This window comes from Brachyhypopomus gauderio, chromosome 2 (assembly GCF_052324685.1).
Source record: "Brachyhypopomus gauderio isolate BG-103 chromosome 2, BGAUD_0.2, whole genome shotgun sequence".
In the NCBI taxonomy this organism is placed as follows: domain Eukaryota; kingdom Metazoa; phylum Chordata; class Actinopteri; order Gymnotiformes; family Hypopomidae; genus Brachyhypopomus; species Brachyhypopomus gauderio.
Window position 1 is genome coordinate 35,273,154 of NC_135212.1, and position 18,638 is coordinate 35,291,791.

The 18,638-nt window shown below is 43.4% G+C and overlaps 1 protein-coding gene across 1 annotated transcript; it reads right to left on the reverse strand.

The window, feature by feature from the left end:
- Window positions 1–1,410: 1,410 nt before the first annotated feature.
- On the reverse strand, window positions 1,411–15,895 carry LOC143508684 (vomeronasal type-2 receptor 1-like). Its single transcript, XM_076997345.1, has 10 exons — window positions 15,861–15,895; window positions 13,806–14,419; window positions 13,548–13,653; window positions 12,572–12,716; window positions 7,628–7,759; window positions 6,929–7,120; window positions 3,133–3,924; window positions 2,786–3,013; window positions 2,556–2,679; window positions 1,411–2,315 (listed from the first exon to the last, which is right to left on the reverse strand). The coding sequence occupies exons 1-10, from the start codon at window positions 15,893–15,895 to the stop codon at window positions 1,411–1,413; spliced, it is 3,273 nt and encodes a 1,090-aa protein (XP_076853460.1).
- Between the last annotated feature and the right edge of the window lie 2,743 nt (window positions 15,896–18,638).

The window sequence follows — 18,638 nt, forward strand, 5'->3', positions numbered from 1 at the left end:
TTTCAAGGTAACTAAGCCATCACTGGCTATAGGTAATGAACTTTCTGAAAGATGTCCAATGTTATTATTGTTTTAGTAAAAAAAATGTTGCATGCTCTTATAGCAGGGGTGTCAAACTCATTTTCACAGTGAGCCGCATCAGCATAATAGTTGTCCAAAGAGGGCCATAAGTAACTTATAAATGTAACTACTTCTTAATGTAACTACTCCGGGGACAGTCATGGCCTGGTGGTAGGGAACTGGTCTTGTGACTGGAGGGCCGTGGGTTCGATTCCCAGACCTGAAGCCATGACTGAGGTGCCCTTGAGCAAGGCACCTAACCCCAACTGCTCCCCGGACAAATTTCATTTGCAGTGAAAAATCACAATTGACTAAATATGGCACATTTAATGTTAAATAAATCTGAATTCATTATTCAGGTTACAATTATTACATATATTTGCAGCCAGCCACTGACGTGGAGGCAGAATCAGCAGGAGGCAAGGGTTGGACTGTGAACTCTTTAATGTCCATTCTTACTAATAGAAGGCATGCACAGCACAACACAAAATGAAAGAAAAAAGTGCAAAGCGCTGCAGTACAACTATAAGTGCAGAAGCGCTAATAACAGTCAACTTGGCTTGGATGAGGAGGGGTGTAGACGAGATAAGTCTGTTTAGCACGCAGGCTCGCTCAGCCACATCTTTGTAATGGAAAACAAAACAATATTTCTGATCTTTCTGCAAAACATTTATTTTTAAAGTTTCAAGTTTAAAGGGAACATGTCCTTTAGTAAATGGTAACTAGGTGCTTACTACCCTCTGCTGGAGCAGTGGCAATATGACATTTAATAAAGCCATAAATTGGGTGATCTGAGCAAGCAAGAGTGTAAGTGTAATCTGATTTTCATATTATGTTCAACACAAAAAAACAATAACACAGCTTATGTTTCTGAGAATTTTCAATAATAAATTCCTTTTTGAAGTTTACCTGTCAGTGCTTACAAGCATACACATGGATATTTAAGGCATTTTGTGTCTTTTCAAACTGTCAGAAAGTTAAATGAAAGACTTCCTTTTTATTAACAGCTGCATACTTTCCTGTCCTGGAGTAATGTCAATAAGACCTTTAAAGCCTCTTTATATTTTGGCATTTTGCATTTTCTTTGAATAATAGTACGGCTAAGTATTCAACTACTGTGTGAAGTGTTTTTAAGTTTGTAACACTACTGGAGTGTTTGTAACCATGTAGCTGTTACATCTGGGATCACATGTGGAAAGTAACTGAAGGGTTTAGCACGTTTGTATTGAAAGAGACTGAAGAGTCATGTTTTTATTGAAAAAGTATAAGCTGGTATGATATATTATCTAACCATGTCCAAGTTTGCATGGTTTATATGTCACCACATAAACAGTAAATATGTATATTGTCTCACTTGGTCATTTTGCCCATAAGTTGCTTTTTAGTGTTTTTCTGTGGTTTCAATATAATTATGTAACACTTTGGTAGAAATATACAAAATAACAAACCAAAACTGGATGCCAGAATAGCGAATATCTCCACAGCTACAGTGAATTTTCCAGGAGAGCTGACATAAGCTGGAATAAAGGTGATCCAAACTGCACAGAATATGAGCATGCTGAATGTGATGAATTTGGCTTCATTAAAATTATCGGGCAGCTTCCGTGCTACAAAAGCCAAAATAAAACACAAAAGCGCCAAGAATCCAATATAACCCAGAACAGCCCAGAAACCTATAGTTGATCCCAAATGACATTCTAGAATTATCTTCTCTTTGTACCGCTTTAGATTTTTGAATGGAAAAGGAGGGGATGTCATTAGCCAAAGCACACAGATAAGAACCTGGATGAGAGTGAAGGAAAAGACACTGAGTCTCTGCTGTGGAGGCCCAAACCATCTCATAACATTACTGCCTGGAAGTGTAGCCCTGAAGGCCATTAACACCACTATTGTTTTCCCCAGAACACAGGAGATGCAAAGCACGAAGGTGATCCCAAACGCTGTGTGGCGCAGCATACAGGACCACTCAGAGGGCCGACCAATGAAAGTAAGTGAACAGAGGAAACACAGAGTCAGAGAGAAGAGCAGCAGGAAGCTCAGCTCTGAGTTGTTGGCCCTGACTACTGGGGTATTTTTATATCTGTAGAATATGACTAATATTGCCAATGTCATAACTGCACCAGTAATAGAAACAGCTGTTAACAACATTCCCATTGTTTCCTCATAAGACAAATATTCAATATCCTTCTTTACACATTCGTCCCTGTGTAGGTTTGACCAGGAGTCTTGATGGCATTGTTGGCATTTAATAGAATCTGTTGTGAAGTAAGATAGAAAGACTATAGTAAACTAGTAGACTAGTAAGCAACTTTAAATTACATTATAATATGAACTAATATTCATATTTTCACTATTATTAATATTAGCTGAATACACTACAAAAATGAATGCTCCTTTGTTAGAAGAATATTTGCTAAAATGAATTAAAAAAATGAATAATGAATAACACTGGCTTTATTTTCATACAAAAAATTTCCAGTTTCTGTTTTTTGTACCTGTCATGTTACTGATCTCTCCTTCAGCACACGGTATACAGTCAAAGCAGCACACAGGCTTTCCTTTCTGCACAGCCTTCCTGGTCCCTGGAAGACAGCTCTCACTGCACACAGATATTGGTACCTATAATTAAGCGAAATATTTAGTTGTCTGATTTTATCATTTTATACTTCAAATTGACATTGCAAACATCAGCTCCAAATGTTTATCATCATATCTCATGTCTTACTTTACTAGTATTTTGTGCCCACAAAATAGAAGGCAGGTTTAGTGTTAATCGACTGTTAACAGGGAAAGTGGAGTCATAAATTCCAACAGTGACAAATTCATGTTGTTGGTCTTTACTTGCTTGCCAATTTATGACCTCATATTTTGCAGCAGGATCACCATTTTTATCAAAATAAACTTCTTCACCCTCTTTAGTTTTGAAACGCACCATTTTGAGTTGTTCTAGAAACTGAAGAAATAGACCAAAGTTAATTGTTCATATATGGTTAACATTTTTTAATTGCCAATTAAATTACATAATTATGGCTGGGTTTTTAGTGCTCCAAATGTGCAGAAACATTTACTCACTGTGAAAGGATCAGATTGCTTCTTCATTGGACATGTTTCTTTACAGCCCAGAAGGTAATGTAAGGTGTGGGCAATAGCATAAACTCCTTTATACACATTATTGAAATATGGCATCAGAGACATGTCAGTAAAGGTGTTGTCCATTTCAGACAATTTCTCTTCACCTGTGCACACTGGTAAGTCCTCTGAATCATTTTGTATTTTATATTTACAATGAAACATTGCCTCCCAGTATTTTGAAAAAATGCCACTGCCTGCATATTTCACTTGATTTAAATCTAGAATGAAGTCCTTCAGACCTGTCACCTCTGTTTTGGGAATTGCCAGCCCAATGGCTCCTTGCAATATGTTATGGTTGTCCATTGCTGCCAGAACTGGGTCAAAGATCCAGGCCTCAGTTCCCACCCACTGATATCCAGTGATGTTGTGCTCAAAAAATGCTTCCAACAAAACCTCTAAGTCCCAGGCATCGACAAATCCCACTATCACTCGTGAAGTGGAGCTTTTGATCTGCTCAATGATTCTCATAACTTTCCCTTGTGAGTATGTTCTAAAAAATGGAAGGGAATATTCTAAGCATATGTCTAACTGTTCTGCAGCTTCAGTAAATGCAGCCATTCCACTGTTTCCATAGTCATCATCTCTTCTTATTGCTCCCACCCAGGTCCAGCCAAAGTGCCTGACCATTTCCGCTATTGCTCTGCTTTGGTGGTAATCACTGGGAATAGTTCGCAGAAATGAGGGATATTTCCTTTTGTCACTGAGACACTCACAAGTGGCACAGTGACTGATCTACAAACACATTTATACAAGTATCTCATACATTATGTTTAGAGATAAGTTGATTAACATCATCATAATTAAATTTCACTTTGAATTTGTTGATTAAAGTAACTTTTTACTTTTATTTTTTAATGATGATAAAAAAATGTTTTTATAGCCATAAAGGTAAGCGTTCTTGATTGCTTAATGATGGTTTAGAAGTCTGGGAGGTCTGATGTGTCACCTGGCTGAACAAGAAGGATATGTGGTATTTATACAGATGGAATGACAAATTCTCTGTGGTACAGTTTTACTGGTAGGCCAAAGGCAAAGTAGGTGTGCCTTTTAAAATATGATTTACTTGTGGATTTACAATTGGATTGTCCTTGTCAAAGCTGTACCTATGAACTGCAACTCAGATCTGCCTCTGCACAAGTGTTATTGCCACTACAGTTTTATTCATTAAAATGCATTATATTTTATTAATAATCAGCTAAATAGACACATAGTTGACTTGTAATACATATGGTTGTATGTATTATATAGGTAATTAATGTTTGAGTTGTTTATCATCTTAGTAGTATTAATGAATATATCCCATCTATCTTTGCTATGCTCCATGGGAGAGCAGCAACATGTATATAACTCTTACAACAGCAATGAAACTGCTCTGGTAACAATGATCTGATTCCACTAATATCCAGGCAACAATGAGCTTGTACTGAGGCACTGAACAGCAATTGGCTAGGTTGAGGCTGGCTTGTTGATTGTTTGTAACAACATATATTACTGTATTGCAGTCTTTATGTCAGAGCTGACTCCTTGGGCTACCACAGGAGAGGTACCTGGCGAGTCAGTACCAGGCTGAATAGCCTGGTACCTGTTATCCTTGTTATTTAAGGAGGTTGGTTATGACTGTATCAATCAATCAATCAAATTTTATTTATATAGCGCTTTTTACAACAGTTGTTGTCACAAAGCAGCTTTACATTACATTACATTAACAGCATTTTGGCAGACGCCCTTATCCAGAGTGACTTACATTTTTATCTCATTTTTATACAAGTGAGCAATTGAGGGTTAAGGGCCTTGCTCAGGGGAACCTCAGTCATGGCCACTGGTCTGGGAATCGAACCCACGACCCTCTGGTCACAAGACCAGTTCCCTAACCACCAGGCCATGACTGCCCTTTCATTGCTTTACAAGTGCCGAGTCCTATCCCCCAGTGAGCAAGCCAAAGGCGACAGTGGCAAGGAAAAACTCCCTAGTTTTTTGCATGAGAAAGAAACCTTGAGAGGAATCAAGACTCAGGGGGGGGGAACCCATCCTCCTCTGGCCGACACCGGTCACCATGACAACAACAACAATTTAGACAAAGAAATAAAGAAAAGGAAAAGATGTAATAATGTCCATCATGGTGTAGGGATATAGCCAAAGCCATTTTACTATGACAACCAGAGTGGATTTCTTTCCCTGCTGAATGTGAGAGACTGACCCATCCAAATCTCTTTGATTGTATTTAAAGTAGTGGTGGGACTTTAACGCCTTAATTTCGATTAATTAATTACAGGAAAATTAACGAACTAAGAAAATTAACGCATTTTAATGCATTTAACGCATGAGACACTTTCGCACCATGAAATGTTTCTCAGTGCACGAGTTCCAGACATATGTGACGCCGGTGGCGTGGGACAGAGACAGCCGGAGACGTGGGTTGAACAGAAGGAAGTTTATTTTCCATGGCAACCAAACCAGTAAAGTTCTTAACGCACACACTGTAAGTCACATATGTCAAAGTCAAGGCCCGCGGGCCAGATCCGGCCCGCGAACTGATTATCTATGGCCCCCTGGATGATATTTAATTACTATTAGAACCGGCCCACAGGCCACAGCTGCCCGATGGTGTTTTGCACGCACAAACACTACATTCCCCACAATGCAACGGTAGCCCGCGAAGTCACTGCAGCACACAAGCGGCGAGGCGGCGAAAATGACGTAATCGCAGTGGCTCCGCCCGTGCGTCGCACGCTGTCGATTAGCAAGGTCGTGCAGCTCTCGAATTTTGTAACTGCGCGCACCAGTTAAACTTAAGTTAAATATTTATACATATAGTCGAAATGATTCGAAATAATTCGCTTTTTTATTCACATTATTTAATGGTTGTTTATTTTCAAAATGCCCAATCTTAACGTCTTCACGTTCTCTCTTGTTTTGTCCTGGAATTACAAGAGGCTCATATTTGTTAACGTAATACAAGAGAACTGTTCAGTCAGACAGATATTTGTTGTGAAACTAAGTAGTTACAATTTCAAGCATTTTCAAGTACTTTAGCCTAAATTCCAGCACTTTTCAAACCTTTATTACTTTATTCATTTAATGTACAGGACATGTTTTCTTTGAAGGAAGTTTGTTTTTATGTTTGCTTGTTGAAAAATGTTTTCACTTGAAATTACTGACAGATCCATAAGAAAATATTGCTTTATTCATTTAGGCATTAAATAATATACACTGTGTTGGGTCTTGGTTCAATAGGCTATGTGCAATCATTTCAATATGTTTTAATAAACATTGAACCAGTCCGGCCCTCGGATTGTAGCAAATTTGGTTTTTTGGCCCTCGGTGTATTTGACTTTGACATCCCTGCTGTAAGTGATGCAAAGTAAAGCTCGTAACGTGCAAACAGGTAGGGAACGCAGTGACGGACTCGCTAGATCCAGAGACGCTCATGTAGCGGCAATGTGCAGCACTGGATCAGACGACCTGCGGGCTTAAAAAAGAGCAACGTAACAAGAAACAGGTGTTTAGTATATACTGGTGATTGTGACTGTGGGAGTGGTTGCGTGCGCGGGGGTGTATGCTGGGATCGGCTGCTGGCCGGGATGCGCGCCCTCTGGTGGCGACCCGGCCCCCTCACCGTGACAGAGCCCTCCCCCAAGGACCCCTCCCGTCGACTCCCATGCGGTCTTCCCCGTTGCCGCGGAGCCGGCCGGTCTGGATGCTCCCTGTGGAAGCCGGCGATAAGGGAGGGGCCTACCACTTGAGAGGCCGGAATCCAAGAACGTTCCTCCGTTCCGTATCCGACCCAGTCCACCAGGTACTGCAAACCACCTCTTCTGCGCAACAAGTCCAGTAACCTCTCCACGAGGTACACGGGTCCATCCGACAACTGCAGCCGCGAGGGTGGCCGTGACGTCGAGGCCTCCTCCAGTGCACCCTCTCTGTATGGCTTGAGAGCGGACACATGAAACGCACGCGACACACGTCTGTCTTTGGGCAGACTGATGCGATAGGTGACTGGCTTTAAGCGCCTCAAAATGACGTAAGAGCCAGCATATCTCTCCCCCAGTTTACCTCTCCTGCCCAGGCGTCCGTCTTCGGTAGAGACCCACACCTTATCCCCTACCTGATAAGATGGGGCCTCTCCCCTCCGACGGTCGGCCTTCCTTTTGAACCGCTGGATCGCCTCCCTCAGCCGCTGATGGGTGTCCTCCCACACCCGCTCGCTCCTCTTACACCACTCCTCGACGATGGGCTGGTCCGAGGATGTGGTGTTCCAAGGATAGAGCGGCGGCTGGCGACTGAGCACGCACTTGAACGGTGTCATCCCCGTGCTGGAATGAGTGAGGGAGTTCTGAGCGTACTCGGCCCAGGGCAGAAGGGCGCACCATGTGTCCGCGTGCTCGCTGCAGTATGCGCGCAGAAACTTTCCCAACTCCTGCTTCGCGTGCTCTACCTGTCCGTTAGCCTGCAGATGGTAACCAGAGTTTAGGCTAACCGTGATGTTGAGCTTGGACAGGAACTCCCGCCACACACGCGAGGTGAACTGTGGTCCCCTGTCCAACACAATATCCTCAGGCAGACCGAACTGCCGGAATATGTGCCGAAACAGGAGATCCGCAGTCTCCCACGCGGTGGGCAGGCCCCGCAGGGGAAGAAAGCGAACCATCTTCGAGAACCGGTCGATTACCACCATGATGACCGTGTTCTCCTCGGACGGGGGGAGGTCCGTGACGAAGTCCAAAGCGATGTGCGTCCATGGTTGCTTGGGTGTAGGGAGAGGGAGGAGCTTACCCGTAGAAGGAGTGTGTGGCGCCTTGCACCGCGCACACACCGCGCAGGACGCCACCTGCTGCAGTACGTCCCGGTGCAGCCCCGGCCACCGGTAGCAAGCCCCCAACAACTGAGCCGTTTTAGACACCCCTGGGTGCCCCGTCCCCACTGATGTATGAGCCCAGCTGATGAAGGTGCTACGATGCGCGGGGGGAGCGTACTTACGGTGCGGCGGGCAACCTGGATGCGGGTTCGCTGCCTCGATCTCCCGATCGATCTTCCACTCCAAAGCTCCCACGAAGCATTCGGGTGTAAGCACCGGCTCCTCGCTCGTGGAACATAGTAGAGGTGAAACAAGTGTAGATAGGGTGATGTGTCTGAAGATAGAAGTAGAAGGTCTGACATTGAATGTTGCCAGTTGTTATGCTCCACAGGTTGGATGTGAGGAAGAGGAAAAAGAGAAGTTTTGGAAGGATCTAGATGAAGTGAAAGTATTCCCAGTGAGGAGAGAGTGGTGATTGTAACAGACCTATATGGACATGGTGAAGGAAACAGATGATGAGGAAGCAATGGATAGGTTTGGTGTCAAGGAAAGGAACCAGGAAGGACAAATAGTGGTGGATTCTGCCAAGAGGATGGAAATGGCTGTAGTCAACACTTATTTCCAAAAAGGAACATAGGGTGACCCATGAGAGTGGAGGGAGGAGTACACAAGTAGACTACATTCTGTGTAGAAGACGAAACACGACAGAGATTGGAGACTATAAGATTGTGACAGGAGAGAGCGTGGCCAAACAGCATCGTATGGTGGTGTGTAGAATGATGTCAAAAAAACGTCAAACCAGAGAAGACCAAATGGTGGAAACTGAAGAAGGAAGGAATGTGGTAAAGAGTTAATAGAGGAGCTGTTAAAGGCGCTGGGTTAGACTTGTTAAGGATAGGAATTGTAGTGTTTTAACAAGTGAGGAGAGTGTGATGAGAAGATGGAAGGAGTACTTTGAGGAGCTAATGAATGAAATGGAACAAAGAGTAGAGTTTGGAAAGTTTTGGAGGGGATGAAGAAGGGAAGGCAGATGGACCTGATGGCATACCAGTGGAGGTACGGAAATCTCTAGAAGAGATAGCAGTGAGGTCTTTGACTCAACTATTCAATGGTATGGTTGAGAGTGAGAAAATGCCAGAGGAATGGAGGAGAGGTGTGCTGGTACCCATATTTAAGAACAAGGGTGATGTACAGAGTTGTAACAACTACAATGGAATTAAGTTGATGAGCCACACATTGAAGATCTGGGAGAACGTTGTAGAAGCTAGACTTAGACAAGAGGGAACTATTTGTGAGCAGCAGGGTGTCATGCCAAGAAAGAGCACCACAGATGCCAACTTTGCTTTGAGGAAGTACCGGTAGGGTCAGAAAGAACTCCACTGAGTGCTGTCTGCTTTTAGAGCTTGTCAAAGCAAGCTATGAACAAAAGGGAAAGATCTGACTTATTTTTATATTCCCTCATTCCGTACATGGAAAAAACACTACCACACTGGCAAAGGATACTGGTTTGCATTATTTTTAAGGAGGCTGCCGGTCTAATTAATTTGCATTTCAACACTTTCACATCGATATCAGGATATCCAACAATGTTAAACACAATAAATTAAGATTCAAATACAGAAATGTAATGTCTCTCTGAACAGCAGCATGTTAATTTGTTTTGTTTTTTACTGTGTAATGAATCCAGAATAATTCCAAATATTTTGCAGGTTTATTCAACAATAGATGAAATCTAAAATTAGATAACACGTGTACAAGTAATAATAGTGCAAACATTTTGTGCAAGGCTGTGTTCTCTCAACATTTAGTAATAATAAATAATAATAAAACATAAGTAAATAATAGAAAAATAAGGTTAAAAAATATAATACAAACAAAAGCTCTCTTTTCTGGTAATAGCACAAACTTTTTATAGCTAGAGCTCAGCATCACAGAAACAACATAGCCAACATAAAAACACAAAAACTTGCAGTTTTTTCTAAAAGTTAGGTATACTCTGTAAAATGCTGTTTGTCTGTACAACCTAAAAAAAGACATTAAAAGTATTTATTTAAAGTTGATTAAACACTTGGCCTGGCTGTGCTTATTTTAACTATGTTTATACTTTCGAGACTGACCGTAGCGCGCGACTCCGCACACCTCGCGTCACATTCTTTGCAGTGTTGTCCATAACCAGGGCTCTCAAGTCTCACGCATTGAGCGTGTGACACATGCATATGACCGTCTTCACACGCCACACTTCCGATTTCACACGGCGAGAAAAAAAAATCTAGTTTATTTACCTCCAATCCATATCTATGTCGCCCTCCACTGGTGATCGATCGTGATATACAAACCCCCACCCCGCTCAACAACTCACGTTCGCCACTCCCCCCACCCCGCTCAACAACTCACGTTCGCCAACCCCCCCCCCCCCCCCCCCGCTCAACAATTAACGTTCGCCACCCCCCCCCCCCCCCCCCCCCCCCCCCCCGTCAACAACTCTCACACTCTGACATGAATCCAAAACTTGAGAGCCCTGTCCATAACGATATAAAGAAACACCCCTCAAAAACGGGAAGGAACATTTACCAATTTTAATGTTGCTTTGTGTTTTAGGTTTGAAAAGTGCTGGAATTTAGGCTAAAGTACTTGAAAATGCTTGAAATTGAAACTATATCTGTCTGACTGAACAGTTCTCCTGTATTATGAGCCTCTTGTAATTCCAGGAGAAACATGAGAGAACGTGAAGACGTTAAGATTGGGCGTTTTAAAAATAAACAACCACTAAATAATGTGATAAAAAACGCCATGAACAGATTAAAATAAACTGGCTAAAACACGTTTGAAACCAAAACTACTATAACACAACGTGTCAGACAACAACTTGTCAGAATGCTACTCATAATAAAATAATTAAACACTCCCGGCAAATCAGCGATTTTTGAAAAAAATAATAAAACTAAGACGTACCTTCAGTTGTTATTGAACACAGACACTTGGCGTGAACTGGTGCTTCTGTGCTTCGGTGCTTCAGTCGGTCTCGCCGTTACCTGCGACTCTGAATAACTGAACGTAACGTCTCCAGGCACCTGGCGCTCAAATTCAAACTAGTGATTCTCTGCATTCATTGGCTGAACAGACCAGGCACCCACGATTCTGTCCAATCACCACACAGAACTGTTTGCTGATCTGTTTCCTGATGGATGAATGTATGGATGGGTCGATCTCTCTCTCTCTCTCTCTCTCTCTCTCTCTCTCTCTCTCTCTCTCTCTCTCTCTCTCTCTCTCTCTCTCCGCAAACCTATTGCTATATATTGCAAAGTTTTAACAGGTTATCTTATGGGCCTTTCTGAAAAAAATCTCCTAATGCCTTATATCTTTGCGCCTTCTCACGAAAAGCCCTTGATTGCCCAGGATTGAGGATTGAGGGACCAAATATTTTATATTATTCACTTGCTTGAGCAGAGTGGAGCAGTATTGCGTTCTAAACTTGTTGCTTTAAATGTCATTTCAAATAAAAGGCTGTTGTTCAGTACTTACTGTATGTGATTCAATTTACAGCTGGTTTGGTAGCAGAGTTATTAATGTATATTTAGAGAATTGGAAATGGGAAATTTAACATAATATTTTACTTCAAATCTTAATTCATTATAATTCCAGCTTTGATCAAATGTAGATGTTAGGCTGCTGTTTTTGGTTAAATATAATTTCTTTGATAACATGGAATTTTAATATGCCATGAATTTACTGTTTGGAAATGGAACATTACTGTGAAGTTACAAAAGGCATTGTTCTGTGTTTTTACACTGAAAACTGCATTTTTACACTGATATCTACTAAATTAAAACTCAAGACCCTTAAAAAATATACAATCCTGTTATAAAACAAGAAATTCTTGTAATTTAAATTTACAGACTTGACTGTATATTTAAAGGAGTTTTCTTTAAAAAAGTCATTTTCCTGTATTTTACACGTATATTCTCTTATTATGAAAAAGACAGAAAAATACTGTATTTATTTACAGTAAATATCTGTTAAAAAATGTTTTTTTTTACAGTGCAGGTTTTTGTGGTCCGTAAGCACGGTGAACGGATGCTTAGCCCCCTCCAGCCAATGCCGCCACTCACCGAATGCCTTGCGCATAACCAACAACTCATGGTCTCCCACCCCGTAGTTGCATTCGGCAGCGGTGAGCTTCTTGGAGTAAAAGGCTATGGGACGGAGGGAGCTATGCTTCTTCGGCCGCTGGGAAAGCACCGCGCCTACTCCCACATTTGACGCGTCCACCTCCACTATGAAAGGACGGTTAGGATCCGGTTGGTGCAGAACCGGCAGGTCGACAAACGCTTGCTTCAGCTGGTTGAACGCTCTCATAGATCTCTCTGTCCAGCGAAGCTTAATACCTCCCTCTCTCAGCATATCAGTAAGGGGCTCTGCGATCTGGCTATATGCGCATATGAACCGCCTATAGAAATTCGCGAAGCCCAGAAACCTCTGAAGCTCGCGCCATGTGTGAGGCTGCGTCCATTTCATGACCGCCTCCACCTTCCTGTGCTGCATGTGCACGGAGCCTGGCCTAATGGTGTAACCTAGGAAGTTCACCTCACTGAGATGGAACTCACACTTCTCGAGCTTGCGATACAAACGATTGCGCAAGAGCATGCCCAGAACTGCCCGTACATCACACACATGTTGGTCGAAGGAGGGTGAATAGATCAGAATGTCGTCGATGTAAGCGACCACGCATCTATTCAGATACTCCCTTAAGACCTCATTAATGAACGCCTGGAAGAACGACGGAGCAGAGGCCAAGCCATAAGGCAAGATGCGATACTCGTAGTGACCCGTAGAGTTACTAAACGCTGTCTTCCATTCATCACCCTCGCGTACGCGAATAAGGTTGTAAGCGCTGCGTAGATCTAGCTTAGTGAAAACTTTAGCCGACCTTAACTGCTCCAGTGCCGACGGCACTAGCGGCAGCGGGTAGGCAAAGTTCACTAAGAGGGAATTGAGCCCTCGATAGTCTACGCATGGCCTCAGACCACCGTCCTTCTTCTTTACGAAGAAGACGCTGGCTGAGGCTGGAGAGATGGAGGGAGTTATATAGCCCTGAGTGAGAGCCTCCTTTATATACTGAGCCATAACCCGCTCCTCTTCCTGAGAAAGTGGATAGACTCGACCGCGTGGTGGCGTAGTACCTGCCTTGAGGGTGATGTGACAGTCCCAGGGTCGGTGGGGTGGTAACTGGGTGGCCTTGGCAGCGCTGAATACCTCCGCTAGATCACGGTATGGAGCGGGAATGACCAGAGTGTTGCTGATGTTTGGGCTCTCAACGCTGGTGGATTGTGCGAACACACGGGAGGGAGACCGGGTGCCTTGGAGGGGCGCTACCCACTTCAGCAGCCTACCCGTGGACCAGTCGATAACGGGGTTGTGAAGCTTGAACCAAGGGAGACCTAACGTGATGGGTTAGCATGTGGAAGGGAGGACAAAAAAACTGATACGTTCCCTTTGGCCCTGAACGTGTATAGTGACTGGTGCAGTGCGGTGAGAAATAAAACCCCCACCCACAGGTCACCTGTCCAGTGCTTGCACACGTCTCGACTCCTCCAGACGAATCAGGGGCACCCTCAGCTGCTCAGCGACACTTCTCCGCATTATGTTCCCCGAGGCTCCCGAGTCCACTAGAGCGAACACAAATAGGGACATCGCCCCGTAAGACAAAGACACTTCCCATGTTAGGAGATTTCCCATTAGAGAGTTACTTACCCTAGCCTGCCCCCTCCTTGGGCCAGCGGTCCGAGTGAGGGGGGGGGGGGGGGGGGGATGATAGCACCCATCTCCATGGGCTCGGCTGTCGTGGTCTCACGGGGCGGTGTATGTGCGGGAGCCTGCGGGGTAGTCGGAAGCGCCGTTTCTCCTCTTAGCTCCTGCAGCAACCTGTCCATGGTGATCGCCAGGTGCACCACCTGGTTAAATTCCTGTCCCTCTGGCCCACAGGTCAGTTCCGCCCTCAGGTTGGGCTTGAGTCCCGCCAGGAAGACATCGGTAAGAGCTGCTTCGCCCCATCCAGTCCTAGCGGCTAGGGTCCGGAATTCCAGGGCGAAATCGGCGGCGCTACGAGCTCCCTGCTTCAACTGCAGTAGGCTCTGCCCGCAGAATCTCCCGCGGCTGGGGTGGTTGAAGACCGCCCGCAGCTCGCGAACGAACAGGTCATATCCTCGGGTGCATGGGGTCTCACCGCTGACCTGGGCTGCTCCCCAGTCCAGTGCCCTGCCCTGCAGACGGTTTACCTTGAAAGAGATCTTCTCACTCTCCTTGATGTGCGGCAGGCTGTCAAAATACAACTGGCACTGGACCAGGAAGCCCTCACAGCGCTCCGGGTCTCCTCCATATGGCTCGGGAAAATCGGGAAATCGGCGTCCGCGGTAGCGGAGTGCGGGCTGACGCCTGCACCGTTAAAGCCTGTATGCAGGTCGTCAGAGTGGACACCAGCGAGTGGAGTTCCTGGAGCTCCTGCTATTGCTTACCCAGAACGATGCCTTGGGGTGCGCGGGGGTGTGTGCTGGGATCGGCTGCTGGCCGGGATGCGCGCCCTCTGGTGGCGACCCGGCCCCCTCACCGTGACAATACAGATTATATGGACGCACAATAAGATGAGCATGATGGAGATGACTGAAGAGGCTACGCTGGTGGATGGGAAATTTAAATATAAGAAACTTCCAGATGGAAGTACAAACACAAACAGTGTTATTTGCACTTTATGCAGGAAGGAGTTTGCTTATCACAGGAACACTTCTACCCTTCGTTACCACCTCAACGCAAAACATGTTGGGCTAATGCGCAGGTCAGTAATGATAACTTTGCTGCTAAATGTATTCCTAGTACGATAGGGTGACCAAACGTCCGTATTTCCCGGGACATGTCCGTATTTCACATCATGTCCCTGGCTTCCCGGGTTTTTTTTAAGTGAGGAAATGTCCTGGTTTTTAAATTACCTTCATTGGACCATTAAGACTGGATTAAACAAGTGACCGTAGCGCGCGACTCCACACACCTCATGCGAGCGGCGGAGGCGTTTAAACGTGACGTGTCACATTATGTTGGCTTGTTTGTTGTGTTGTTCACTCTCTGTGGTCGAAAATAAAGGCTTACAAGAAGTGCTGCAAATTGTGTCAGCTGATGCAAGTTACGAACTGCCATCCAGAAAGATAATATCGAAGAAAATCCAGCAGCTGTATGATGAGGAAGTAAAACAGGTCATTATAAAGAGCGCCACAAATGTGGCTCTGACTGGGGATCACTGGACCTCTGTTAGCAAAAAGAATTACTTTGGTGTGACAGCTCATATTATAGATGATGAATGGAAGATCCAGTCATTGAGCATGCAGAAGACCACTTCTAGGCACTATGGAGATGCCTGTGGAAGAGGCCTGGGAAATTAAAGAAAAAGTATACCATCTAAAATGGTATTAAAAAACATCTTCTGATTTACTTAAATTCTTATTCTTCCAATATCCTGAGCAAAACTCCCAAAATTAAACAACATTTTTGGTCAGAATTTCCAGTGTTCTGAAAACTTTTTGCTCTGTTTTCTGCACTCATCTATTTGTCTGTGTAATAGACTAGTGGAAAAATAAACAAAATGTTGAAGTTTATGATTATGTTCATTGATTCATTCATCATTCAAACTTAAATTAATATTTCCCATGTTAAATACTGAAATGCGATTAAAATGCGATTAATTACAAAGCTTCTGATTATTTTGATCAATTTTATTAATCGCGTCCCACCCCTAATTTAAAGATAAACACTGGTTCTTCATCCATCAACAGGCTCTAAGAATCCACATTCACAATGGTTTTCGTCTCCCAAAGCTTAAAATTCTGACCTTATCTGATCTCCTGAGCTTGGGAGAAAGGCCATCTAAAAGTTCCGGTCAGACTCCACCTTCCTTTGAAGGACACAGGGCTCACAACTTCTGAAGGACCTACACTCATAAAACTCTAAATTCCAGCCTTATCTGATTGCCCAAGGTTTAAACCCAATTTACAACACCTTGGAAGTCCTGTGTTAAACTCCAGAACTGAAGATGCAAATATTTCAGAGATCTTTGTAACTCCAAATCTGAACTGTACACGGAATTGGAACCCAGCCTATTGGAACCAAATCAGCGAACTCAATCTAAAGACATCAAACTCGACAACCTTCCAACCAAGAAAAGGGTAATTATTCTTAAAACCAGTATTCAGTTTTCCAGCCCTTAAATACACTTTGAAATCGATTAAAACAACTTGTGCTGAATTTGGTTCATGATTCATCCATGCATTAAATAACTGAAAGTAACTAAGTAACTTTTACTCAAATTACATTTTAAATTAAGTAATTTTGTACTTTTACTCGAGTAAATTTTGAGATGGGTAATTTTACTTTTACTCTGAGTGGATTTTAGGCAAAGTAATGATACTTTTACTCAATTACAATTTTTCAGTACTCTTTCCACCTCTGGTTATGAATATCATTTAGCATTAAAGTTTAAACAGAAAGCTTGCTCCATCAATACATTCAAAAGATCTATGACATGAGAATTTCTACTCAGTGTAGCTGATCATAAGACTAAAACATGTTTCATTAATGAAGTTGTTTGGGACAAAAAGATCTAGTCACACACATCCTTTATACATAAGCTTGAAAACTATGCCCTACTTTTGCCTTGGGTATATACTATATACTACTATAAGACTTGGGTAAGCGCGCGCACACACACACACAAAATCTGAATGTGACGTGGCGCACGGGAGAGGAGGAGGAATGGAGTTCTAATAATTTATTAAAAATCAAATTTGAAAGTTATGACCAACTACGCCACCCTGGGAATTACACCCAGAGAATTATCACAGGTCCATGGGTACCACGGGACAAAGAGAGAGATTTAAAAATGACAATTTTATTTGAACATGAAGATGGACAATGACAAGTAATAAAATAATAAAACAGACACAAACGACTTGGCTCAGCTTCCAGCAGAAACTCTTGGCTGCTAATTGACACGGATCATAAAAGAAAGAGAACAGCAAAAGTGGAGGAGCACACTCGGTGAGGCGGCTTAAAGCAAATAAATAAAAATCACACATGTGTACATAAAAAGAAAACACAATCACAAATTCCCCACAGCAAAGTGAACAAAAACCAAAAGGCTGACCTCACCTCCTCACCTCATTTTACTTATTTTATTTCTTTTATTACGAAGGGAGTTGCGGAGGTCTCCGCAACTCCCTTCGTAATAAAAGAAATAAAATAAGTAAAATGAGTCAATAGCAACCACACAGATATTCACATACACTACTAGCTTGACACGGAGTTTGCTTCACCGTCGTAGATAGCAGCTGTACTCTATTTCCTGCTCTCTACAGCTAAACCAAAAGAAATACATATAATAAATACATGGAAGACAAACAAACACTAACGCCACCGTTGTAATCCGCCTCGGATCAACTGTGGACAAATACACTGCTAAAAATACTTTTCTCTGAGGCAAAACGGCAGCTTATTCCCCCAAAGCTGGATATGGTTGTGCTGGGACAGCCACTGGTATCGCTCACAGCGACAACTAGCTCCGCGGAGGCACAAAACAACTGTGCGCAGGCAGGTTTTCGATTGGTCCATTGGCGCCGGCAGTCCCACTATAATTCGCACGGAAAATCACGAATTAAAGACAAAGTACAACAGTAATAAAAGGAGGTATTCTCATAGTGTGTCTTTACTTTAACGCCTAAGCGAACCAGGCTCAGATAGTGGCAGACACGGTATGGTGCGGTGACGACAGACTTTCTAAATAGAAAAATAAAATAAACATTCTGAACGCCAACTACCACCTGCGCCCCGACCGCACGCACACGCGCACACACCTCAGAGCACGGTAACAACAGACTCTCAGAGCACGGTGATGACAGACTTTCTCGGGGCAAAGCAGCGACCCGGGAGGGGGAGAACCCAGAGCAGTCCTGATGGCCTCAATCAAGCCCCTTTTATCAGGCATGAAAATGGGTCAGGGGTTAAAAAGGTGAGAAGACCGGGGGGCGGGGCGTGGGTAAAGGGCGGAGCATGTGTCAATCATTTTCGAATGCAGCCAATCAGATACTACACTTTCATTGTTAATCAATTTTTATTAAGCCAATTATCAACCAGAGTTAGCTGTCAATCATTTTTTAATGCAGCCAATCTTTGCCAAAAGAAGGCGGAAACTGCACGGAGAAGCTCTTTAAACAGAAGTATATGCCATTCTTGCACAAAAGTAGCTGAATAAAAACATTAGAAGAGCTATGACTTTAGACATTTTTAAATAAAAGTTTAAAATACTTCTCACTTGTTATTCTGGAACGGCACTTTAATGTTTTTTTTTTTCCTTTATTGCACGTATTGCATCATTTACATCATATATATATATATATGTGGCGAGTGTAAATTGTTAGCGGAGGGGAGGTGTAAATGGACACAAATTAAGTATTATATCGCGATCGATCGCCAAGTATAAGCGCCTCCACCGAGCAGAGCGTTGAGGAGCGATTTCGATTGGAGGATTGTGCTCTATTTTGTATTATTAATTTTTTGCTGATGCTGGTCCAGCGTGTCACGTGCCACTGATTATGCCTCGGCGTGCCAACGGTGG

Excerpts from the sequence above, each read along its gene's own strand:
- LOC143508684 (XM_076997345.1), bottom strand. The coding sequence starts at position 15,895 with ATGGCCTTTCTCCCAAGCTCAGGAGATCAGATAAG. Across the intron at positions 14,420-15,860 it reads AGCTCAGGAGATCAGATAAG|GCGTCAGCCCGCACTCCGCT; the intron begins GTCAGAATTTTA and ends TTAACGGTGCAG. Across the intron at positions 3,014-3,132 it reads AGCAATCTGATCCTTTCACA|TTTCTAGAACAACTCAAAAT; the intron begins GTGAGTAAATGT and ends CTATTTCTTCAG.